Genomic DNA, 26,094 nt, shown 5'->3' on the forward strand with positions numbered 1-26,094 from the left:
TTATTATAAAAATAAATAAATAAATAAATCTTTCACTTATTTTAAAATTAGGTTATCTTCCTACTGAGTTGAAAGAGTTCTCTATATACTCTGGTTAAAAGTCCTTTATCAGATGTATTTTTTTTAAAAATAATTTCTCCCATGCTATGGCTTGACCTTTTAATTTAAAACAGTGACTTTTGAAGTGCAAATAGTTTTAATACAGTAATGATGAAGTCCAGTTTAAACTATTTTTCTTGTATGGATTGTGGATTGTACTTGGGGTGTTATATTCAAGAACTGTTTGCCTAACCAAAGTCACAAAGATTTTCTCCTATGTTTTCCATTAAAAGTTTATTATTTTACTTATGTTTAGGTCTACCATCCATTTTTTGTACATTTTTGTGTACGGTGTGTTGTCTAACCTTATCTCTTTGAACAGGGATATTTAATTGTCCCAGCATCATTTGTTCAAAAGAGTATTATTTTCTCCAGTTAGTTGGTTTGGCCCCTTTGTTGAACACTAATTGATCACAAATGTAAGGTTTCATTTGGAATTTTCATTCTGTTCCATTGATTGATTTGTCTATATCTACTATCTTTTTTTTTTCTTTTTTTTTTGAGATGGAGTCTGGCTCTGTCACCCAGGCTGGAATGCAGTGGCACGATCTCAGCTCACTGCAACCTCCACCTCTTGCATTGAAGTGATTCTTCTGCCTCAGCCTCCTGAGTAGCTGGGACTACAGGCGCACTAATTTTTGTATTTTTAGTAGAGACAGGGTTTCACCATATTGGCCAGGCTGGTCTCAAATTCCTGACCTCGTGATTCACTTGCCTCGGCCTCCCAAAGTGCTGGGATTACAAGCCTGAGCTACCACGCCCAGCCAGTTTGTATCCTTATATCAATACCACAGTGCCTTGATTTGATTTGTGGTATAACTTTATAAGATTTGAAATCAGGAAATGTAAGTCCTCCACCTTTCTTTTTTTTTTTCAGTAACTTTTAGTCTTTGTGGTCCTTGACATTCCCATATAAAGTTGAGATCACTTTGTAGATTTCATCAAAAATCCTTGCTGGAATTTTGATAGAGATTGTGTAGAATCTACGGATTAATTTGGGGATAACTGCCATCCTAACAATTTTGAGGCTTCCAATCCATGTATGGTGGATGTCTCACCATTTACATAGACCTCTGATCTCTCCCAGCAATGTTTTCTAGTTTTTAATGTGCAAACCTTGCAGTTCTCTTGTTAACTTTATTCCTAAATATTTTATTCTTTTTGATGCTATTGTGAGTGAGATTGTTAATTTTATTTTCAGGTTGTCACTTGCTAGAATATAGGAATACAATTGATTTTTTTATCTTATTAATCTTGCAGTCTGCAACCTGGCTGAACTTGTTTATTAGTTCTAATTCTTTGTGGATTTCTTAGTATTTTTTACAGAGAAGATCTTGTCATTTGTAAATAAAACCAGTTTCACTTCTTCCTTTCAATCTGGATTCTTTTCTTTCAGAGACATTTTATAAATAAAAAAGCAAACACCTACATATACTTTTTACTTTTTTTAGTACCTAACATGCTTTCTTCCTCTCTTTTATAGCTGCAGAGAAGGTATAATGTATTTCATATCAGTTACTTCTTTTTCATGAGTTCCTTTTAAGGAAAAAATAAAGATCTTTTTAACAACATGGTAGTCTCTAGTTTTATACTTTACTATCTAAATCATATGTTCTTTCTGAAATGCAGATTGTGTTTCCTTTTCTAGATGGGCAAACTGACACAAAGAGGTTGTAGCTTGCCTAAGTAGAGACCTCTAATAAAGGGAAGACCTGAAACTGGTCTAGTTGTTTGGAATCTAGACAAAGAGCTTTTTTTTTTCCTGCATCAGAGTTGCTGCCATTTCTCCTGCCTAATGAGCAGACTGTTAAAATTACCCCTACTAAACATGCTCTGATTTAGCCCATCATTCCTGTTATTATTTGGGATCCTGACAGAGGCCCTCCTTGATATGTATTGTATGGAAATTCTCCTGCTTTCCATAACTCCAAGACACTGATGTGTAAAATCTTAAGAAGGAGTAGCCAGCACCAAACCCAGTGATTGCGCACAGTAATTGCTTAGTAACTATTTGTTGTCAAATGCAAGATGTACCACTCAGTAAAGACATCTCTCTGTGTTAAAATTATATTTAGGTAAGGTTAGTTCAACCAATTACGGTTCTATCAATGTGTATTATCATCCAATCCATATAACTCCATCTTGCCCTCAAAGATGCCATGAAAAGTTTTGGCATTTTGTTCAAATCTAGATATAGAACGCTATGTGTTCTTTTGTTTCACCAGTAAAATAACCTTATCTACTAGAGAAAACAAGGCTAACCTGGCAGGGCATACTCTGCCTGCCTGACTGAGCCTGGCTTAAATCTGCTCACCTTTTTTTGCATCAGTTCCTTGCAAATTGTTCAATTTGTGATCCATCCTAAATTGTACATGTCATCAATATTCAGCCCACTAGTTTGCAATGCCTACCTTTCCGAAAATCAAAGTGTTTCCTTTCTTCAAATGTCTAACATAAATCTTCCTCTCCAAAATTCTGTTACAAGTTTGTTTATGACTCTGGAATATGGTTTATCTAGTTTGAGGGATCAGATATGCTCAGTTTCCTATCTTCACCCAGGCTTTAATTTACCTCCACCAGACCTGCCTAAGTAGAAAATTCCCTGGCATTTATTCAAAATATAGATGCCCAGACCCCCTCCCCGGCAGAGATTCCAATTCATTATTCTGGGTTAGTTTCTCTCTGTCCTTGGACTTATTAACAATGAACAAGTTTAAGAAATACTATTTTACACTATAGTATTTGTTCAGCTATATCTTGTTAATTTTTTTGTCATCCACCAACATTGCACCATCAGCTGCAATCCCTGAAATTGCCTTCATTGCTCTACTTGCTCTGAACATAATTGAAAGGCCTTTGGGACTCTCTAATACTTTTTGCAATTCACTGCTCATCAGGACATCTCATGAGCCTTGCAGGTCTTTGCTGTTTGTCTTATTATATGTGTCTGAGTCTGCCCTTAATTGGAGAGCACTCTCTTCAGCTCATCACTTTTTTAGCTATCTCCAGGCCTCTTTATCTCACATGAAAATTATGTGCAGGTGTCACTTCAGAATTTCATTCTGAAGATGCATCAGACTAATGTTTAGCTAGCATTCTCTTCAGAGTCTTTCCAAGCCCAGTGAAAATAGCCAGGCTTTTTTCGTCTTACCACCTTAGAACAGCTGAAGTCCTATACAACTACAACAGTCTCCTCACTATCACAGATACAAGGCAGCATGTTCACATTATCTCAAGCTTCCTCTAAATGCATCTCAACAGTTTGAATTGGATTAGAAAGAAGACGTGTTGGCTTATCCTGTGGGTAACTGTGACATTAACTGCAGGTAATAATAACAAGATCTCTTTTATTTTTCTAGGTAGCAAACCATGTAATTTCTTCGGACGCTATTTCCTCTTCTGTCAATAGTTTCCTGAGCTCAAACTCTACTCTTTGCAACAAGCAAAATGTACACGTGTTAAACAAGGGCATACAAGCAGGTAATGACTTGAAACTAAACTTTTCATTGAAATACATTGAAATAGCTCTTAAACATATAAGATACTCAGCCTCAATCATAATAAATGACATGAAGATAAAACTATATCCAACTGCCAATTTTCATCTTATCAGATTGGCAAAAATTCAAGTTTGATGGCAAGTTTGTGGGCAAGAGTGTAGGGAAATGGATTCCCTTGTATATTCCAGTAGGAGTAGAAGTTGGTTCACTGTGAGAGGTAATTTGACAGTTCCTATCAAAATTAGTTTCAGCATTTTTACTTTTGAAATGGACTCTATAGATACACTATGCATATGTGGAATTTAACCTATAGATGTACTTGCATATGTGCAAAATAGTGTACAAAAGTAACCACAGAAACATTATTTGTTATAGCAGGAGATTAAAATGAATTTAGTTGTCCCTCAATAGCTTAATGATTACATAAATTATTGCATATCTAGATACTGAAATTCTACATAGAATGAGGCAACTCTCTCTGTACTAATCTCTCTCTGTACTTGGAGAAAGATCTCCAAGGCATATAATTGATTTTAATAAAAGTGTATAGTACACTGCGTTGTAAATTTTTTTTTAATAAAAGGAAGAGATTGCTTAAATGTGCAAAATGAATTCTCTGGAACCATATGGGGCTGTGAACAGAATAAATGGAGACCAGAAGTGGAAAGGAGAATTTTTAGTTATTGCCTTTCTATACCTTTTGGTTTCATAAAATAAAAATAAATAAACTTTTATCTTGATTTGTTTCTTCCCCTCAAATCCTGTTTTTACTTCTGTTAACCTCTTCCTTACCTGGGTGACTATCAAAAGGACTCTAAGTATTTATTGTCTTTCTGACTTGGGATCAGAGCTGAAATCCTTTACCCTTTGAACCCATATTCATTCTTCTTTCCCTCTAATACCTAAAATTACTTACAAATAAAAACGCTTTCTTTTTTCTTCTTCCTCTTTTCCCTTCCAACTTTCCCCTGCCCTCCCTTCTTTTAATCTCTCTCTCTTCCCATCCCTTCATCCCACACAAAGGCATTGTATTTTTAAAGCATTAAAAAGGGTTTACTTACTTACTTGAATAAACCTTACTCACCTGAATAAATCAACTCAGTCTCAAGGCTTCTCCCAGACACCTGTGATCCTTCCCCTCAGGTAACTTGGAGATTGTGAATGGTGCCAAAAAACACACTCGAGATGTTGGGATGACTTTCCCAACTCCAAGTTCTAGCGCGGCTAAATTGGAAGAGGACAGTGATGTGACTTCTTGGTCAGAAGAAAAACATGAAAAGAAAATGCTCTTTACCACTTATCCTGTGGACAGAAAGTTAAAAAGGAACAAGAATTCCCATGAAGGTCAGTTTCTCATTTAAGATCTTGTAGTAGAGAAACTAGTGAATTTCAAGTCCCCTGTGATGCTGACTCTGTGTTTCCAAGTGACTCTATGTGGACCCCACCTACCCCCAGCCAACACCTTGTCAGGTTTTCAAAGTATCCAGCACTGCAGTTACACAGTCATCCCTGCAGTGAAGCCAGACTCAAGGGCACCCTGTGGCTGCCAACAGCTGAGACCCCTGAGAGTCTGTCCTTGATGAGAGTTGGGTGGGACTATAAAAAATGAAAAATATTTTTTCCTTCTAAAAACTGTTTCTTGCAGGAGTTTCCTGGTTTGTTCCTGTGGAAAACGTGGAGTCTGGATCAAAGAAGGAAAACATGCCCAAGATGTGTGGCCCTGGCGTCTCCTGGTTTGAACCATTAACAAAGACCAAGCCCTGGAGGGAGCCACTGTGGGAGCAGAACCGGCAGGGGCAGCACCTGGACGGTCGGGGCTCCCTGGCAGGCCCAGGCAGAGAGGATGGCAGAGATACACTGAAGCCATTTGTGAGAGCAACCCTGCAGGTGCAATGACGCTGACTTAACTTTAGCCCTACATGTAGGGAGAAGAAGGGCAAGGCACAGGGAACCTGCTTCTGTGACTTGGCCAGCTGAGGTGTAGACCTGAGACCCTCTTTTCCAGCACCTCTGCGGTTCACCTGGTTTCATGCATTAGAGCTGTGTTTCTCATCATTCATCAAAGGCTGCCTTACTTTTAAGTGTTCTAGGGGGCGCATCACCTGACTCAGGATCTGGGGTCAAGGCCACAGGAGGGAGGATTTACAGCTTTGCTCATCGGGTTTGTGGGTCCCTGTATGTGGAAGGTCCAGAGGCCTGAGGCTTGTGCGCTCATGGGTGTTCCTCCAATTCTGCAACTTCTGTTCCTGCTCCTTGCGGGATTTAAAGGAAACCAAGTCTCTTCTTATATGTCCCTTGGGGGATAAAAGAAATGTTATTTAATGATATATTTGTTCAAATAGATCTTTAAAATAGCACCATGGCAGAGCTGTATCGCATTGACATTTGGGAGAGTTGTAATTGCCATAGTCTTAATTCCTGGCCTATGCTGAAGGCCCGTCTTTGATCTCTACAGGTTCCCTGCTGGAGTCCTTCCCTGCAGAGAGGTGTCCAAGGATTGTCTAGACATTTTCTCAGCATTTGAATCAGGCTTCTTCAAACCTCTTGGGAAGGTGGTGTTTTTCTAGGCATTTGGAGATTGCCTCATTAATGTGAGGCTTGGCTTTTTTTTTTTTTTTTTTTTTTTTAGGAATCACTTCAGCTTCACAGACCTGACTTCATCTCCCGCTCTGGGGAGCGGATAAAGCGCCTGAAGTTAATAGTCCAGGAGAGGAAGCTGCAGAGCATGTTACAGAGTGAGCGGGATGCTCTGTTCAACATTGACAGGGAACAGCAGAGCCACCAGAATTGTATGCACCCGCTGCCCAAGAGAGGTACGACCTCACTGTTAACTTTTCTGTGAGTAGAATAGAGAAGGCAAGGTCTGTTGCTGTGCTGCAGAGACCTACTAAAGGCCAAGCCAGGTCAGTTACATGGGCAGACAGCAACCTTTTGCTTGCCAAGACTCAAACCTTCTCAGCTAGCAGAACCTGCCCAACTTAGTTGTCAGCACATTCATGATCCAAGTAAGCCCAGTTACTCTAGCCCTGTCACTGCATCTTAAACCAGCTCTGTGTCTCTGAGCAAGTTAGTTCCAAAAGTATTTTATTTTTCCTGAAAAGATGGGGCTGATTCCAGGCTTGCCTGTCTCTTAGGATGGTAATAATAATAATAATAAACACATAGTCCTTACATCTTGCCCAGGCACTGTTTACATTTATCACTTACAACACTCTTGATAGGTGCTATTACTATCTCTACTTTATAGTGAGAAAACTGAATCAAAGGGAGATTAAGTACCTCTCCCAAGATGACATACCCAGTAAGTAAAAGCTAAGATTTGAACCCAGGTGCACAGCTCTGGAGTCTGCCTTCTTAACAATTATGATAAGCAGGTTTTGATAAAACAATGAAAGCTGTGAAAACTACAAAGCACTACCTAATTCTTTCATCTAATCTTCCCTAATAACTGGCCATTTTTTTAAATTCAAAGTCTAGTCTGTGCTGCAGAGTGTTAGGTCCTCAGGGCCTTAGGCTACTGTCCCTGTTACCCTAGTCTAACCCTGGCTTGCCTTGGTCCTTGCTCCCCACCCAGTCTTGCCAGCTAAGGGTAGGGGCATCAAGTCCTGGAAACTCCTTCTCCCAGCTCTTGCACCACACCCTCCTGGTTTAAGTCACTGTCCACTGAAAACCCCTTCTTCTCTTGCTTAGTCTTCCTGGCTGCCCAGAAGAACAAGCCTATCAGCAAGAAGGAAATGATCCAGCGGTCCAAACGGTAAGACCAAGAGAACAAGAGTATGTATAGAAGTATAAACCAGGCCACCAATTTATCAGGAGCTCTGGCTTGTAATAAGGGTGTTATGCTCAAGTTTAAACATCATGAGGAAGTTGTGAGAGTCATTTCTCACTTACGGCACTGGAAAAAAAAATTAGCACATCATGGTATGAATGACTCACATGCAAAAGGTGAAAAAAATCCCCACTAATTTGCATGTTTTAGTCAGGCTTCTCTGTATTAGAAATCTAAATGTAAATAAGGAATAGTTTAGGCCAGGCACAGTGACTGACACCTGTAATCCCAGCACTTTGGGAGGCTGAGGTGGGTAGATCATTTGAAGTCAGGAGTTCAAGACCAGCCTGACCAACATGGTGAAACCCCATCTCTACTAAAAGTGCAAAAATTAGCTGGGCGTGCAGGCGCATGCCTGTAATCCCAGCTACTTGGGAGGCTGAGTGGGGAGGACCCTTTGAACCTGGGTGGCAGAGGTTACAGTGAGCTTAGATGGTACCACTTTACTCCAATCTGGGCAACAGAGCGAGACTCCGTGTCAAAAAAAAAAAAAAATATTTTAAAATAAAATTAAATGATATTTGGGCCATACCTTTTATCTTAGCAATCTCATTTCTAGGAATTGATCCAATAGGGTGAGAAAGAACAGGGTTCTCCAGAACACTTTAAGTTAAACTTTTTTTAAATTAAATTTTTAAAGCATATGAGCACTGTTACCATTTGTGGTCTTTAAAAATAAGTATTTGTGCTTATGTAGAGGTGTATACTTTTATATGCATAGAATATTCCTGGAAGACAGAAAAAAACTGATAATACTGATTGCCTTTGTAAAGGAGAACTGATGTATTACAGATGTAGATTTTTTGACTTTTTATAATTTTTTAGTTTTGTGCCATGACGAACGAATATTAGCTACTATTAATTAATTAATTTGAGTGTTGGATATGGTGGTACATTTCTGTAATCCTACCTACTCAGGAGTCTTAGGTGAGAGGATCTCTTAAGCCCAGGAATTTGAGACTGCAGTGAGCTATGATCACACCATTATACTTGGCCTGGGTAACAGACTGAGACAAATAACAAATAAATTTTTTAAAAAATTAATTCATTTCAGATATTCATATATTGATCATGTGAATGCCAGAGAATAAGTTAAAGTTGACTTTTTCAGGCGTTCATTGGAGACTTGCTTTAATAAGAATAGTTTCTTTTTTGGCATAATGCTTCTGAAGTAATGATATACTTTAAAACAATTTATCTCATGGACTTTAAGCATTCCTCTTGAAATCTTGTTTTTACTCTCTATCTAGTCAGCCTTTATAGGCAAATCCAAAGGGGTGCTTTAGTCTAGTGGTTCTCAGAGAATGTCTGTGGAGCCCTGGAAGTTGCTGAGACTCTTTTAGGCAATTTGCAAGGTCAAAACGAATTTCAAAATGACACCAGGATGTTCTGTGTCTTTTTCGCTGTGTTGACTATTTGCACTGATGATGCAAGAGGAATGGGGGAGGAGTAAAACTGTTGATGTCTTAGCACTATTCGAGACAGTGGCACCAAACCTACTAGTCTAGTAGGCATTGTATCCTGCATAGCCTCCCTCCAGGAGTGTGATGGAAGTACAAGGAAGCAGTGTAAAAATGGAGGTACACAGGAATCACTTCCTTTGCACAGTGAAAGATGATGACTGTTTTAAGAAAAAGCACTTATGCCATGGTTTGTGTCATGAGCTAAACTAGCTGCCTTTTTCATGGAACATGACTTTTACTTGAAAGAGTAACTCACAGAAAACCGATTATTCTGACTTGGATTCGTAGCAGACATTTTCTTGAAAATGAAGCGAATCTGTGACTTTAGGCAAATGTCTGACAGTATTTGTTGCCAAAGAACGTGTGAGTTTTCAAGCCAACAATAGAATTCTAGAAAACTTGTGTTCACCACCATGGGCTTGATGACTTCTCAGTACTTAGACTTTTATAAGCAGTGACATTAACAAATGTGATGTTTTTCATGTTATCTAAATAAATTTGTCAACATTTGGAAGATCTGCACAACTCACTGGGCCAGGATTTTCCAAATGATTGTTGCTTTTTTGCTAGGAAATCAGGTATAGATAGAAGATTCATTCAAATAGTACAAGATAGATGAATGGATTTTTATGTAACAGAATAGAAAAAATTTACTGACATTTTCAGCTTCCACCTTGCAACTAACTTTTAAGAAACTACCACTTGTCAGCCAGGCACGGTCGCTCACGCCTTTAATCTCAGCACTTTGGGAGGCCAAGGAGGGCGGATCACTTGAGGTCAGGAGTTCAAGACCAGCCTCGCCAACATAGTGAAACCCCGTCTCTACTAAAACTACAAAAATTAGCTGGGTGTGGTGGGTACCTGTAATCCTAGCTACTCTGGAGGCTGAGTCAGGAGAATTGCCTGAACCTGGGAGGCAGAGTTTGCAGTTAGCCAAGATCACACCACTGCACTACAGCCTGGGCAACAAGTGCAAAACTCTGTCTCAAAAAAAAAAAAAAGAAACGAAACGAAACTATCACTGTCAAATTTGGGTGTAATATCAAAGAAGATCAAGAATTACCTGAAAAGAATGATACAATACTTCTCTCATTTCCAAGTACGTGGAAAATCTGTATGTAAGCTGGATTTTTAAATGTATAGTTATCCAGAGCAAGATGTGACAACAGACTTAATACAGAAGCAAATATGAGTCCAGCTGTCTTCCATTAAACCAGACATTAAAGAGTTTCCTAAAAAATGTAAACAGCACCACACTTCTCACCAAAAGTTTTTTGTTTTGCAAAACATCCTTATTTTTTATTAAAAATATAGGTTTCTTATGTTAGTGTGTCACAGACTTATTGTTATTTCAACAAATTAAAAAATAAGGTTTTTCGTAATTTTAAATTTTAAATTTTAATACACTATCAATAGATAAAACCTACATTCGGATCCTCAAAGTTTAGGAGTGTGACAGGGGTCCTAAGTCTAAAATATTTGAGAACCATTGCTTCATTCTAACTCAGTCACAAAATGGAATTAGGGGACATTATACAGGGTTTGTTGTGTGGCAGCTACTTACACTCTCACCTCAGCAAGAGCAGTCCCTGCTGTAAGGGACTAGGAAGCTTGCCTACAGAAAGACAGGCAGGACGTCTCCTTTAACATATGAATGCTTTCAGCCAGAAATATATGAGCGGATTTAGTACTCATCTTCTGGAGAGACTTGAGTTTTTAAACTGATACATTTTCATTAGGTTGCTTCTATTCAATTTTATTTCTTGTGTGGCCTCTTTTCAAGGAAGTGACGTTTCCATCTGAGAATCATAGAGTTGAATGTGATCTTAAATATCATGTAGTCACTCTTAATATTTAGGAAACTACAACCCAGAGAGGGGAAGTAACCCAACAAGTTAGGGTCACAGCTGGGGTTAGAGCCTGGTGTTTGGCCTTCAATTGTGTCCTATTAAGGATTTGTATCTCTGGAACTTAGGTTACTCATCTTTTGTCATCACCTACCTCTACCAAAGATATTTAAAGTTTCCTGTGAGAAGGAAAGATTTTGAGAGGAAAGAACGTAGCTCTTTTATTTGGAAGCACTTGTTCCAGAGTGGCATTCAGGAGACACCTTCTCCTTCTCTAATCTGTTTCCCACAGAGCCCTGCATCAATCTAGTGATTTTTTTTCTAGATTATAGAAAACTGTAGGAAAATAGAGAAAAGTAGAAAAAAGAAAATGAATATCACTTACATCCTTCCATCTAAACATGACTAACAGTAGTCCTGTTTTTGGTGGGAGATGTGGGGATTTTGCAGAGACCTACATAACACACACTTCTTTCCCCAAATTGTTGATCATGCTGCATTTACAAGTTTGTATCTTCCTTTATTTTACTCAACATTATGTTGTGACCTTTCCTATGACATTAAAAATCCCGAAACTTTTTTGTTTCATACTCATGAAACATACTTGTAACGTATACATTCTGTTATATTCCATAATCTATTTAACTGTTATTTTGATGGAAACTTATTTACAATGAGACTACGTTTATCACACACACATTTGTGTTTCTCCCAACTTAAAGTCATTGACACCCAACCTCTGCTAGAAAAGAGCCCATGTTCTTCACCTGGCCACAAGATCCTCCACAGCCCACCTCACCCTCACTCCACCTGTTTCCCACCTGTTCCTTTACATTCCTCTTCAGGAAGCCTCGACTCCATTGTTACCAACACTCATTTTCCCCCCAGCCCTGACTGTCTTCTGCCCTTCTCATTCCCTTTCTGCTATGTATTCTTAAGACCCAACTTACCCCTAATTTCCTCTCTGGAGCCTTTCCCAACTGCCTTTCACCAGACCAAGTTTCTTCTCCTCTAGAACATTTTGCAGTTGTGACCATTTTAGTACTTTTTCATAACTTTGCTTCTGTTTACAAATACAATAGTAACACTGTTCGTTATATATTTTATATTGAAAGAGTACACTTTTGCATATAGAGTGGAAAGCAGTTCACCTCTCCCTCATTTATTTCACTTTTTTCCCCCTATATCCCACTCCTTTCCCAGATGTAACTAACCGCTATTAGCAGGGTTTTATTGTGTTTGTATTTATCTGTTTCCCCTTCCAGATTGTGAGCCCCCAAGCCAGAGTTCTCTGTGCCAGGAGTATCTAATGGGTCCCAGGACCTTTCTGGGAGGGATAAGCGCCTGGAGAGCGGGAGGCATTTGGAGGGGTGGTGAGAGGAGATCTCATGCCTCTGCACGCTGGTAAACTCCCTGCTTTCTGTCCTTTCACTGGTGCCATTTCTAAGGATTTATGAGCAGCTTCCAGAAGTACAGAAAAAGAGAGAAGAAGAGAAGAGAAAATCAGAATATAAGTTATACCGGCTACGAGCCCAGCTCTATAAAAAGGTCAGTGGGTCCTCTGTCTAGAGTGGAATGGATCAGATTTATTGGGGGAAAGAGAAATGGAGAAAACACATTGACCTGTTGAGCGTGCAGTCAGAATGAACTGCATTTGGGGAATGAACTTGGAGTGCACTGAACCAGTGTTGAAATTTGGAAAAAGGCATCTGTAATTACATTTCAAATCAGGTTTAGCTCCCCATCCATAATTGTGTAAGACCCTTTCCATGAATTCATTTGGAGTGAAAACAAATTTCACATACAGGAGTTCATTGACGTATCATGGTGGAAATGTCCAAATATCAGAATTGTCAGGTTTCCATTCCAGAGTCCCAGGTGGTGATTTCATGCCCCTCATTGGTGAGTCAGATACCTCTAGAACTGTTAAACTGGAAAATGTTTGACTGCAGCATGAGTGTTGTCCACTTGGGTGGTCAGAGGCCTCTAACTTGTCACCATTCCCTGCCCGTAGTCCCAGTGGAGTCAGTGGTGCTGCAAGTCCAAGAACCTCACGGGGCAGGGTTTATGCTACCAATTAATTCTCTAAGAAACCAGACTGGCTCCTATGCCCGAAGGGCCATATCCTTCACTGTACTTGTTTCCTTCTCACCCCCTCACCACACTCCAGAGGACCCTGAAAGTCAGAAACAAAAAGATGGGTTCATACCAGACTGATACGGGATGGGAGCTGCTTCTGGAGCAGGCCCCAGAATCCAGGGCGGCTGCCTCAGGTGGGGGCCCCAGGCATCACACCACCTGTCTGGTGCATCAGCGTCTCAGGGCCAGGTCTCCTTATGCTATGTGGGAACTTATGGATTATCTGTCTGTATAGAAATAATAGGTATCAATTACAGATCCTCTTTCTGAACCTTTCAGGAAGTATTTTTTATTTGATGACCATAGTTTCTGAAACAGAGTAAAATGAACAAGATTTAAGTAGGATCACACTGATTCTCCTTGGCGACATGGCTGGGGGGAGAAGTGGCATCTGCCTCTGATGGCAAGAATATCTAACTTCTTTCCTGCCTTTCTTTTATTCTACAGAGAGTGACCAATCAACTTCTGGGGAGAAAAGTTCCCTGGGACTGACACAAGTTTATTTTCCTAAGAGCATTGGAATACTATTTTATGAACCTAGAGAAGCACAATGCTTACTTTTGTGAGTCTGGTTGAATAAAGCTTATTCTTTGTCCATGTGTATTTTAGAAATAGTAACTTATAAAGAGTCTAGGGCAGAGTGGTGATAGAAATTCCTAATGGTTTGGGAGCAATACATTCTGCATAGTGGCCTTGCACATTGGGCTGTGTGTTACAATGATGTGATCAATTCTTAAAACCATTGCCCCTGGTTCTGAACTGTGGTGGGATTCACTTTTGACTTGCCTCATCCTAGGCCTAGATCCCACCTAACCTGGAGGCACTGCCCTCTTCTCTCCTGGAGGTGAGACTCCAGCCTCCTCAGTCCTCTTCCCCAAAGGTGGCTTCTGTTTCAGCCCCTCCCAAGCAAAGACCACCAGTGCAAGTATTTTCGGGGGAGAGAGTATATGAAGAAAGCAGTCTTTTAACTGTAAATCACAATGTATTTTGTATGTTCCAAATGATTGTTTGGAATGTTGTCTGGATATTATCAAAACAAAAACAGACCAGAATTTATTTGCCTAGAGAGTAACAAATGACTCTTCATGAGAATGCTGGTTTTGACCAAAGAAATTTTTATTACTTGTCACAAGTAAGGAGCAGTGGGAATGTTCTCCAAAGTAGTGTCTCCTAAGAGAAAATGACAGGAGGGTGTTATGTGGTGTTATAGAGGGGAGAGTGTGCATCCTCACATGTAGAGGAGAGGTCCCTGTGGCGCAGATGCAGTGAGTCATGGTGCCAGCACATAGGACGTTTGCTATGGTAATGAGGCTACAGCCCTCCCGGGGTGCAGGCTTTAAGCATAGTCATGAGGAAGGCACACCAGGGTTCATCTGTAAGTTGTCTGGGTCTGTCAGGAGCTGGTTCCAACCAACTAAGTGACCGCATTTCACACAGGGTTTGGGATAAAACTAGCTTCAAGACAAGAGGCTCTAAAACAGGCTAATTGCTTAAATTGACAAAATTCCTATGCTCCCTGGATTCCCTCCCTGTTGGCCTACAAATTTCCATGTCACTCCTTAGTCTTGAGAGGTCATTATTCTGTAACTTTGTGCTGATTAGGGATGCCGTGTCCAGAGATACTAGGGGAGTGAAAATCTCTAGACACTAAATGTAAATGTGTTTTAGGGTCTCCCAAAATAGGTGGCAAAGGCTGGTATTGTTGCAAGCTGCAGTTGAAATTTTTCTAATCTGGAAGATAGAAATCGTACCAAGAGATTTAAGATCTAGGGACCAAACAACAGTAGTACAAACAATAAAGTTAGTAGTTCTATTATGGGCAACTACAAAGTAGTTGGTATTGCTGATTTGATAGCTTCCCAAATAGAGTCAGAATTGGGCATAGACCTTCCTAATGTCAACTTCTATTTCCCCTGAGATGTTTACTCAGGGACAGCAAGAGGAATTAGTAACTGCACACACTCCTCCCTGTTCCGCTAAAAGATAATCTAATACCATACGGTTATCTAGCAACATATTTACCAAGGAGTCAACTGAGGATGCCGAAGACTCAAGTTTTCTAGTCAAGTTTCTTACACTGGTTTCATGATAAGCAAATCCCCAAAGAGCAGCTATCCTAGATGCTGTTCCCATCCCCACTAAAATTTAAATTCATTGCTCTTTTTGACCTGACTTGTGGGCCTGCTTCAACAGCCTTAACATTAGAGGGGCTTGCAGGCCAATTGTGCATTGTCCTTCCATCCTTCTATGCAGGGATGAGCGATGCCAAGTAGGGTAAAGGGAAGGAACCTCGAGGCAAACAGGCGTGGGGTAGACATTTGTGGGGAGGGAGCACAGAGGAACACATGCCCCCAAGGGGCACATACTCACTTGAAGATAAAGACATTTAGCTAGGTGCAGTGGCTCACCCTTAGGCGGGCGGATCACCTGAGGTCAGGAGTTCAAGCCCTGTCTCTACTAAAAATACAAAAAATAGCTGGGCATGGTGGTGCACACCTGTAATTCCATCTACTCGGGAGGCTGAGATAGGAGAATCACTTAAACCCAGGAGGCAGAGGTTGCAGTGAGCTGAGATTGTGCCACTGTACTCCAGCCTGGTTAACAGAGTAAGACTCCATCTCAAAAAAAAAAAGACATTTAATAGTTGTGCTGTTTGGCTCAGGTGCCATTATCCTTACATAATGGGAGACAGGCCCACCCGCAGGTGGTCCCTATCTCTGCAGTCAGCTGAGACATTATTCTTGTAAGCTGTTGGCCTGTTTACCTGGGTGTACCAGAAACTGAGGCTTGGTATTCTTCACCATGAACTGCATTTACTGCTCTGTCCCCAATATTTTTTATTGATGTTCATGTCACGACACTAGTAAGTCATACTGGGGTGGCGTGGCAGGTGGTAGTGTTCAAGGAGGCTGGTTACCTCCCTTTTGGGTCTGGTCCTGTGTCAGTGTAGTAAGTCTGTCCTGGAGGAATTTCATAGTTTCTGCATACCTGATACACAGCTGAGCCATTTAGCAAGGTTGACCCCTAGGTGGCATTTGCTATACAGTGTTAGTCAAGGTGATGCAAGGGATTTCCTCACTTTCTGGGAAGAGGGTAACCACAGGGAAGGGGAGCTTGCTCCAGTTCTTTGGATGAAAGTGAAATTTAAGGATTGCCACAAGTCCTCTCACTTGGGCAGACCAAGCTTGTGGGTGCCTATAGCATATCCAGCACTGAAACAGGCTCTTTCCCTTCACTGTGATATGGGGAAAACTGACTGTTGTATTGTCTTCCCAGAGACTGCTGGTCATGGTAATAAAAGGGACTAAACAGTAGAGACGGACCAGGTTCATTCTATATACTAGACAGTGATTTAGCACCAATTAAGAATTTTTACAGAATGTAAACGAGCATAGAGATTCCTCTAAGAATGAAGGAATTCCTGATGTATCGAGAGCAGTGAAAGGGCACATTTTACTTATCTATGTCCCTTCTCTGAAAGAGGAGCTTGAGATCAGGGGCCAGTTCATAGGACTAAGTTGGATCTAATGAAGCCTGGTCCGAGGGCTCTGGCACAGGCTTAGTTCTGGAATGACAGATCCAGGGTCTGAGCCCCTGCAATTTAAGAGCAGAGTGAGTGGTTACCAGCACAGGGTAGGGCCCAGTCCAGACAGGATTTAGCTGGTCTTGAGATGATTTAGATTTCCAAGTCTTAAGGTGAACTCAGTCTTGAGGTTGATATGCGTGACGCATAAGGTTTTGATATGGTTAGGCTTTGTATTCTCACCCAAATCTCATCTTGAATTGTAATCCCCATAATCCCCACATGCCTAGGGAGAGACCTGGGTAGGTGATTGAATCATGGGGGATGTTTCTCCCATGCTGTTCTCGTAGTGAATTCTCACAAGATCTGATGATTTTATAATGGGCTCTTTCCCCTTCATTCCTCACTCTTCTCTCTCCTGCCGCCATGCGAGAAAGCCTAAGCTTACCTCCCCGTTGCCTTCTGCCATGATTGTAAGTTAGGTCCTGAGGCCACCCAAGCCATGTGGAACTGTGAGTCCATTAGACCTCTTTCCTTTATAAATTACCCAGTCTCAAGTATTTCTTTTTTTCTCTCTTTTTTTTTTTTTTGAGACGGAGTTTTGCTTTTGTTGCCTAGGCTGGAGTGCAATGACGCAATCCTGGCTCACCACAGCCTTCGCCTCCCAGGTTCAAGTGATTCTGTCTCAGCCTCCAGAGTAGCTGGGATTACAGGCATGCGCCACCATGCCCAGCTAATTTTGTATTTTTAGTAGAGACAGGGTTTCTCTGTGTTGATCAGGCTGGTCTCAAACTCCCAACCTCAGGTGATCTGCCTGCCTCAGCCTCCCAAAGTGCTGAGACTACAGATGTGAGCCACCGCACCCAGCCCAGGTATTTCTTTATAGCAGTGTGAGAATGGACTAATACCATACCAAAACGTGATGATTCATGGACATATTTAATTATAGCCCAGCCTAGGTTTTCTGGAATCCAGAGTCTTCCTCTGTCATTAATAGCTCATGCTTCCAAATCCAAATGTGGGAGATACCCTTCCCATTTGAATTTTTCTAATTTCTGAGTGCTAAGGCCGACACGTGTAGAGTAACAAATCTAGGGGTCAGGGTCATTTGCAAACATTCACCTGTTCATGCTGCCTTCTTAGCAGCTGTGTCTGCTTGGTTATTTCCTTTTATAATCTCAGAATTCCCCTCTGGTGACCCCCACAGTGGACCACCACTACCCTTTTAAGTAACTGTACTGCCTGTAACCACCGTAATATTTCTTGTGCATGCCTAATCTCCTTATTTTCCACAGTCAGGGTTAAAAGGGGGATAATTCCAGAGGCATTCTTGTAATCTCTCTAGGAATTGGATGGATTTTCATTAGGGTTTTGTTCTGTTTCCTGGAGTTTTCCCCAATTGACTGGTGGCTCGCTTACTTCCCTCATGCCTCTGAGCAATATATCCCTGTTATCACTGGAGTCCCAGTTTGGGTCTGCTGTTGGGACTGACACCTCAGCAGCCAAGTAGATTTGTTAGCCCATGTTATCAGCCTGCATCTTGTCTGCCTCTTCCTTAGCTTTGGCCGTGACGGTAGATTTCTCTTCCACCATGAGCAAAGTTGCCATTAAAGTCTACGTGTCTGACCAAATGAGGTTATGTGTGAAGAATATTCCCCTTATGAGAGTTATGAACTCTCATGGGCTCACTGAAGCCTTTAATATGGGATTTGTCATTATACAAATCAGCAGTTGTAAGAGGTACATAGACCCAAGCAAAACCTCCCTCTCCATCAGACACCTGCCTGGGTGGGAACCATCCCACTCCGGGGTTATGTGTGTTCCCTCTCAGGGAACTTGGCATGCAGGTAACTTGAGCTACCAAATCTATTTGACTGCTGAGATGTCATTCCCAACAGCCAACCCAAACTGGGACCCCAGTGATAACTGGGATTAAGAACAGCCAGATCATTATAGGAATATGCTGCTCAGAGGCATGAGGGAAGTCAGGAGGGGAATGGTGAATGGGGCTCCCCAGCAAAGAGGGGTACATCAGCAGGCCTCATAAAATGAGTTTGGATAAGGTTTGTCTTTTTTATTCTCTAGAAGGATTTAATATAATTTGCTGCTTAAATGATTAGGATAATTCACCAGTGAAACCCATCTGGACCTGAATTTTCTTTTGTGGGATTCAAGTTTTTCAATAACTCTTCAGATTTTCAATTTTCCTTTTATGCCAAGGTTTGGTAAGTTGTGTTTTTTAAGTAATTTTTCCATTTCATAGAAATTTACAAATTCATTGATACAATGTTATAATATTCTTTTATCTTTTTAATGTCTAGAGGTTCTAGGATCCGTAGTGATGTTCCATTTTTATTCCTGATACTGTTTTTGCCTCCTGTCATTTTTACCTGATTACTCCTTCCAAGGGGTGTATAAGTTTCACTAGTATTGTCAAATAACCCACTTTGGGTTTTATTGATTTTTCTCTATCATATATTGGTCTTATATTGATTTTTTTGTTGTTTATTTGGGGTCATGCTATTGCCATAGCAGGAGGCACAGCCAGCTCCACAGAGTTCAGAGGGCCTGGCAAATATGGAGGAAGACCCTTGCTTTCCCCTGGAGGTGCTGAGAGTTTAATTCCCAAGGAAGTAGGGGGATTATTTCCCTGTATTGGCAGAGATTCCAGTTTTTGAGTTGGACTAGAGAACCTCACTTCTTTTGAAGGAGAAATTGAGTTTCCCCCTCATTCCCTTCCATACAAGTCCCCACGTGACTGGATCTTCCTCTCCAGGGCCTTCTAGAATTAGCAACACGGTTCCCTTTGGTCCTTTGGCCAATTACACATCCTGCATTTCTTCTGTAGGGCTGGGAGTTGATAGAGGGCCATAAGACATTATATATAGGGTATTTTATCCCATTTACCTTGTTTCTTACAAAATAAGTCCCAGTTGGAGAATTGTGTTATTAATGTATGTAAGTAACTCATGTTCAGACCATCTCTCCTGATTTCCTAGGGAATACTAGTATTACAGTAATATATCATTTGCTTTTTGGTCATGGATGGGTATCCACACAGTTTCCAGTACCAGGGGAGGCAATCTAATGGGCTGTCCTCTAGTATTGAGACCTGGTTGGGACATCGATCACCACCTACGGAGGTCTGTCCTGCAGACCCTGACTTTGCGACAAATGAATGAATACGCTCTTACACCCAGTACAGTGATTTGAGTGGGCTAGGGATGGTGGTTAACTGCTTTCAGAAGGCGATTGCAGCTAACCAACCACAACTCCCTCTTCCTCCTCACATTTATTCAGTATAGATTTAATAACAGAGGTTCTAAGTCAACACACTTGTGGATAATTAACATGGTTAAAAGAGTGGTTTTAGGAATGATTAAAGCTTTTGGTTTCAGGGCCCAGAATAAACACCATTATTGGGTAATTCCCCTTTGACCTCCCCCACTGAGAGAACCATCCAGCACAAAGTTTACATGAGTAAACAGAGTAGGGACAAAGGAATGTGGGGTAAACAGACCTCACTGGGGAAGCTTTTATTATTCCTAATCTTTACCCTGTTTCTTAAAGTTCTAATGTAAGAACTGGCTGCCTTCACCCCATTCCATTAAAACCTTTTGGCCTTCCAAAGGGTTTGAGACTATAATCTTATAACTTTCCCTAATATTTCCCTAATATTTTGCCAGCCACCCCAAGTGAATCCCAACACCTGGTTCTCCATATCCTAGGCTCTTTGCCCAGAAGTCTGATTCCACCCTCCAAGGAGCTTCCAGTGGGGATTAGTGATGACACAAATCCTGTAACTCTTAGCCTGTAGGATATTTCTGGTCCTTTCAGCTTGCTACTACACCCAGGCCACTATGGAGTGGAGGTGTTGGGGAGCTAGGAGAGGATAATAGGGGTTGCCTCTCCCCATATCATGTTTAGTCTGGGTAGCTTCCCTGGAGATCTCATGGAGATTCCAGAGTAGTTCCAGATCTGGCTTGAGTGGTGGGAGGTATGTAAGTCAATCAGGTAACCAAGGTGTTCCTTCTGGAGAGGGTGCACACTCTGTTCATGTAAACTCTACCTCACTGTGTTTTGGTTCCAGGAATTATAATCCCACCTTAACTGCCCCCTTCTAAATTAGGCCTCTACAAATCAATAACACTTCTGTGACTGCTGGAAAATGGAAGCCCAATATTTTAGGGATTACCACAGACTAAAGGGAAGGGAGTCCAGACTTCACATTCATTCAGGCCTCAAAGATACGCAAGTATTGAGAAAAATAATCAAGCATTCAGCCCTATAGATATACCAGACAGAGACAAACTCTTAAAGATGAGAGTCCTTGTCTTTATATTAGGGCTTCCCCTTGTTAAAATGGATGGAGATATCTTTCAACTCCTAGACTTGAAGGGGAGTCCTGCCTGTTTCCAACAATCCTGGATCCCTTCAGCTAGGTCCTAAACCTGACAACCGAGAGTCCTAATAATCAAAACTAAAACCACTCTTTACTCACTTCACAGAACCACCACCACTTACTGCCTCAAAGTTGCACCAAATGAAAGGTTCAAGCAGCCACTTCTGCTCTCCTGTGGTGGGCAGGGGTGCCCTGGGGCCCTTCACCGATCTCCCCCTCAACAGCTAGGCAACTTAACCCACTCATGCTTCCTCAGACTGCTGCTTCGCTTGTAAGGAGCCTATAAGGGAGGTCGAGTCAGGGCTCAGTCCATAGTTCCATTTGGGTCAACTAGATTTATTTCCCAGACACCCCACACACACACACACACACACACACACACACACACACACAGCAGGGTTTGTCTGGTGAGCAACAAAAGACTCTGAGAACACAGGTTTTGATCAGTAGGAGTTTTATTACTTGTCACAAGTAGGAAGAACACTGGGAGTGTTCTCCAAAGCAGTGTCTCCTAAGAGAAAATGACAGGAGAGCATTGTGGAGTGACAGAGAGGGGAGAAGGTGCATCATCACATGTAGAGGAAGCGTCCCTGTTGCACAGATGCAGTGAGTCATTGTGCCAGCACATGCTATGGTAATGAAACTATAGCTCTCCCAGCATGCAGGATTTAGCATTGTAATGAGGAAAGTTCACTCGGGTTCATGTGGAAGTTGCTAGGGTCTGTCAGGAGCTGGTTCCAACTGACTAGGTGACCACATTTCACAAAGGGTTTGAGACAAAATCAGCTGCAAGGCAAAAGGCTGTAAAACAGGCTGATTGCTCAAATTCATTAAATTCCTTCCCTCCCTGGGGGCCGGCCTTTGTGTCAGTATAGCCAGTCCTTAGAAAGTGAGGCCAAGCTGAACTATTGACATGGTCTGTGTCTTCACGAGTCTGGGAGCTGGTGATTTTACCTCTGATGCTGGACTTATTTTTACTGGTTCTGAAGTTGCTTACAGCCCTTTCCCAGTTTCTCACTAAATACTCATGAAAAGGGATGGTGGGGAGTGGGCACGGGAAAAAGGGAATGGTATTAAAATTAAAGCTAACATCATTGGCCTCCAGGGGGCACTCCTGGCTCATCTCCATAGCCCTTGGCCCTTGGTACTGCCCAAGATGAGGGTCCCGATCTAAGGAAACTCTACCACTATCAAAGCTGGGGTGGTGGTGATGGGGGCATCATTTTCCAAGTTTGACTAGGCCACATTTTGAGGGGATCAGAGTCACAAGGAACACAGATGTGGACTATTAATTTTCTTGGCCTAAGTAGCCCTAGCCCTCTGTGCTCCTCTCCAGCCTTTTAGTGAGCTATGGCTGGCCAAGAAATGCTCAGTAGCCCAAGCCATCTTCTCTGTAGGCACTGGAGTAAAATCCCTGCCTATGTGTGTGTGTGTATTTATGTGTGTCTCACTCAGTTCTGGACTCATTTCCTTCAATGCTGGTGGCTTTACTTTGGATACTCTAATTGTTGCAGAGATGAGACCCAAGGATCCACTCTGGAGAAAATAGAGCCCTCTTGAGAGGTCAGCCCAACCTGCTAGACTTCTGCATGGGGCTTGGGGTTCAACATTCCATCCTGTCCCCAAAAAGTCATGGCCCAAATCCACATATTCTTTTGATCCCCGACGCCATCTCATCACAGTGTCTGGCCTCACCATTGCTCCAACTAAGTTCAGGAACCTCAGTGAACTATGACACAGATGGGGCTAGACTGAAAAAATGGCTCTCACAGTCTTCATTTCATGAGACAGAGGTGAACTGCGAAAAGATGGAAGGTGCTTTGGAGATGTCTTAGTATTTGTCCCTAACTTAGGCAGAAAGTCTTGGCTACACTGGAAACTGGGGAAGACCCCTCTCATACTCAGGAGCTGCCCCCACACTGGTGCCATCTTATGACAGGCAAGCATCAGCTCCAAAGCCAATAAAACAACTAGAATAGGAAACATTGCTCCAGATTTAGTACTAGTTGTTGTTGTTGTTGTTTCCCTGAATCTCCAATTAGGTAATAAGCTCCACAAAGGCAAGAATGACAGCCATCTTGTTCTCCTTGTTTCTCTGGGGCCTAGCACAACATGTAGCACATGGTTGGCTCAATAAGAATTTGTTGAATGGGGGCCAGATGTGGTGGCTTGTGCCTGTAATCCCAGAACTTTGGGAGGCCAAGGTGGGAGGATCGCTTGAGGCCAGGAGTTCAAGATTAACCTGTCAAACATAGTGAGACCCCTATGTTTAAAAAAAAAAAGTTTTTTTTGAACAATACAAAGAGAATAAACAATCCAGATGAGAGATCAGAGGTGCTGGAAAAGTCCAGGGAGATCTAATCATTAAATCAGGTCATCTAAATGTTAGGAGGAGACATTTGGACATCTGAAAGAGTTTGTTATTGAGTATGTGATGAATACACAGAAAACTGAACAACAAAAAGGAAATTATCAATTCTAAGGAAAAAGATAGAAATCAAAAGGCTTCAGGAAAGAAAAAGTCTTCATGGCTTACTGTATAGGTTATCTTAACACAGAATAGTGATGTAGCCCAAATGGCCATCTAACCACACTGGGAAGCTGAGGACGGGGAGAGGGGGAAGAGTGCATGGAGGAGACTTGTCTTCACCCTCCTCGGCAGCCAGGCAGCAGACAGGCTAGACCTGGACAATGGAGCGGGAGCCACACAGCCTGTTAAAGAGGTGCCAGGAGATGTAGGGGCTGCTGTTTCACATGACAGATCCGTCGAACTCTGGCTGTTTAAAATAGATACATATATAATTTTAATAGAAATAAAAACCAAAAAGAGAAAAGACAAGTGTAAAAGGCAAAAACCTTACAATTTTTAGAGGAAAATATAAGAGAGTAAGAATTTAATGGAAAAATGTCTTTTTTTTTTTTTTTTTTTTTTTATTGCATTTTAGGTTTTGGGGTACATGTGAAAAACATGCAAGGTTGTTGCTTAGGTGCATACGTGGCAGTGTGATTTGCTGCCTTCCTCCCCTTCACCCATATCTGGCATTTCTCCCCATGCTATCCCTCCCCAATTCCCGACCCCCCCACTGTCCCCCCCACTCCCCCACAACAGACCCCCATGTATAGTGCTCCCCTCCCTGTGTCCATGTGTTCTCCTTGTTCAACACCCGCCTATGAGTGAGAACATGTGGTGTTTGATTTTGTGTTCTTGTGTCAGTTTGCTGAGAATGATGGTTTCCAGGTTCATCCATGTCCCTACAAAGGACGCGAACTCCTCGTTTTTTATGGCTGCATAATATTCCATGGTGTATATGTGCCACATTTTTCCTGTCCAGTCTATCATCGATGGGCATTTGGGTTGGTTCCAGGTCTTTGCTATTGTAAACTGTGCTGCAATGAACATTCGTGTGCATGTGTCCTTATAGTAGAACGATTTATAATCCTTTGGATATATGCCCAGTAATGGGATTGCTGGGTCAAATGGAATTTCTATTTCTAGGTCCTTGAGGAATCGCCACACTGTTTTCCACAATGGTTGAACTAATTTACACTCCCACCAACAGTGTAAAAGTGTTCCTATTTCTCCACATCCTCTCCAGCATCTGTTGTCTCCAGATTTTTTAATGATTGCCATTCTAACTGGTGTGAGATGGTATCTCAATGTAGTTTTGATTTGCATTTCTCTAATGGCCAGTGATGATGAGCATTTTTTCATATGCTTGTTGGCCTCATGTATGTCTTCTTTTGTAAAGTATCTGTTCATGTCCTTCGCCCACTTTTGAATGGGCTTGTTTGTTTTTTTCTTGTAAATCTTTTTTAGCTCGTTGTAAATTCTGGATATCAGCCCTTTGTCAGATGGGTAGGCTGCAAAAATTTTTTCCCATTCTGTTGGTTGCCGATTCACTCTATTGACTGTTTCTTTTGCTGTGCAGAAGCTGTGGAGTTTGATTAGGTCCCATTTGTCTATTTTGGCTTTTGTTGCCAATGCTTTTGGTGTTTTGGTCATGAAGTCCTTGCCTACGCCTATGTCCTGAATGGTTTTGCCTAGGTTTCCTTCTAGTGTTTTTATGGTGTTAGGTCTTATGTTTAAGTCTTTAATCCATCTGGAGTCAATTTTAGTGTAAGGTGTCAGGAAGGGGTCGAGTTTCTGCTTTCTGCATATGGTTAGCCAGTTTTCCCAACACCACTTATTGAACAGGGAATCCTTTCCCCATTGCTTGTTTTTATCAGGTTTGTCAAAGATCAGGTGGTTGTAGATATGTTGTGTTGCCTCCGATGCCTCTGTTCTGTTCCATTGGTCTATATCTCTGTTTTGGTACCAGTACCATGCTGTTTTGATTACTGTAGCCTTGTAGTAGAGTTTGATGTCTGGTAGTGTGATGCCTCCTGCTTTGTTCTTTTTGCTTAGAATTGACTTGGCTCTGCGGGCTCTCTTTTGGTTCCATATGAAGTTTAAGGTGGTTTTTTCCAGTTCTGTGAAGAAGGTCATTGGTAGCTTGATGGGGATAGCATTGAATCTGTATATTACTTTGGGCAGTATGGCCATTTTCACGATATTAATTCTTCCTAACCATGAACATGGAATGTTTCTCCATCTGTTTGTGTCCTCTCTTATTTCGTTGAGCAGTGATTTGTAGTTCTCCTTGAAGAGGTCCTTTACATTCCTTGTTAGTTGTATTCCTAGGTATTTTATTCTCTTTGTAGCGATTGTGAATGGCAGTTCGTTCTTGATTTGGCTCTCTTTAAGTCTGTTATTGGTGTATAGGAACGCTTGTGATTTTTGCACATTGATTTTGTATCCTGAGACTTTGCTGAAGTTGCTTATCAGTTTCAGGAGCTTTTGGGCTGAGATGAGGGGGTCTTCTAGATATACAATCATGTCGTCTGCAAATAGAGACAATTTGACTTCCTCCTTTCCTAATTGAATACCCTTTATTTCTTTTTCTTGCCTGATTGCTCTGGCTAGAACTTCCAGTACTATATTGAATAGGAGTGGTGACAGAGGGCATCCTTGTCTAGTGCCCGATTTCAAAGGGAATGCTTCCAGTTTTTGCCCGTTCAGTATGATATTGGCTGTCGGTTTGTCGTAAATAGCTTTTATTGTTTTGAGATACGTTCCATCGATACCTAGTTTATTGAGGGTTTTTAGCATAAAGGGCTGTTGAATTTTGTCGAAGGCCTTCTCTGCATCAATTGAGATAATCATGTGGTTTTTGTCTTTGGTTCTGTTTATGTGGTGAATTACATTTATAGACTTGCGTATATTGAACCAGCCTTGCATCCCCGGGATGAATC

At 41.6% G+C, this 26,094-nt stretch overlaps 1 protein-coding gene across 12 annotated transcripts in view; it reads left to right on the plus strand.

The window, feature by feature from the left end:
• Nucleotides 1–26,094, plus strand: part of ALMS1 (ALMS1 centrosome and basal body associated protein) — a 246,366-nt gene that overhangs the window by 183,274 nt on the left and 36,998 nt on the right. For 6 of the 12 annotated variants that reach the window (XR_010337973.1, XM_064364240.1, XM_064364241.1 and 3 more), the window contains 6 exons: nt 3,459–3,579; nt 4,743–4,943; nt 5,245–5,486; nt 6,229–6,412; nt 7,290–7,353; nt 12,187–12,286. Coding sequence is in view for 7 of the 12 variants with exons in the window: in XM_064364240.1 (XP_064220310.1) it covers nt 3,459–3,579; nt 4,743–4,943; nt 5,245–5,486; nt 6,229–6,412; nt 7,290–7,353; nt 12,187–12,286 (912 nt within the window). In the remaining 5 variants the exon portion in view is untranslated. Of the gene's footprint in view, nt 1–3,458; nt 3,580–4,742; nt 4,944–5,244; nt 5,487–6,228; nt 6,413–7,289; nt 7,354–12,186; nt 12,287–13,324; nt 13,481–26,094 lie in introns of those variants that run through there. The other 6 variants (XR_010337974.1, XR_010337975.1, XR_010337976.1 and 3 more) reach the window with 4 other exon arrangements.

The sequence above is a fragment of the Aotus nancymaae genome, unplaced genomic scaffold (assembly GCF_030222135.1).
Source record: "Aotus nancymaae isolate 86718 unplaced genomic scaffold, 86718_ANA_hifiasm-v0.15.2.pri h1tg000057l, whole genome shotgun sequence".
NCBI lineage: Eukaryota > Metazoa > Chordata > Mammalia > Primates > Aotidae > Aotus > Aotus nancymaae.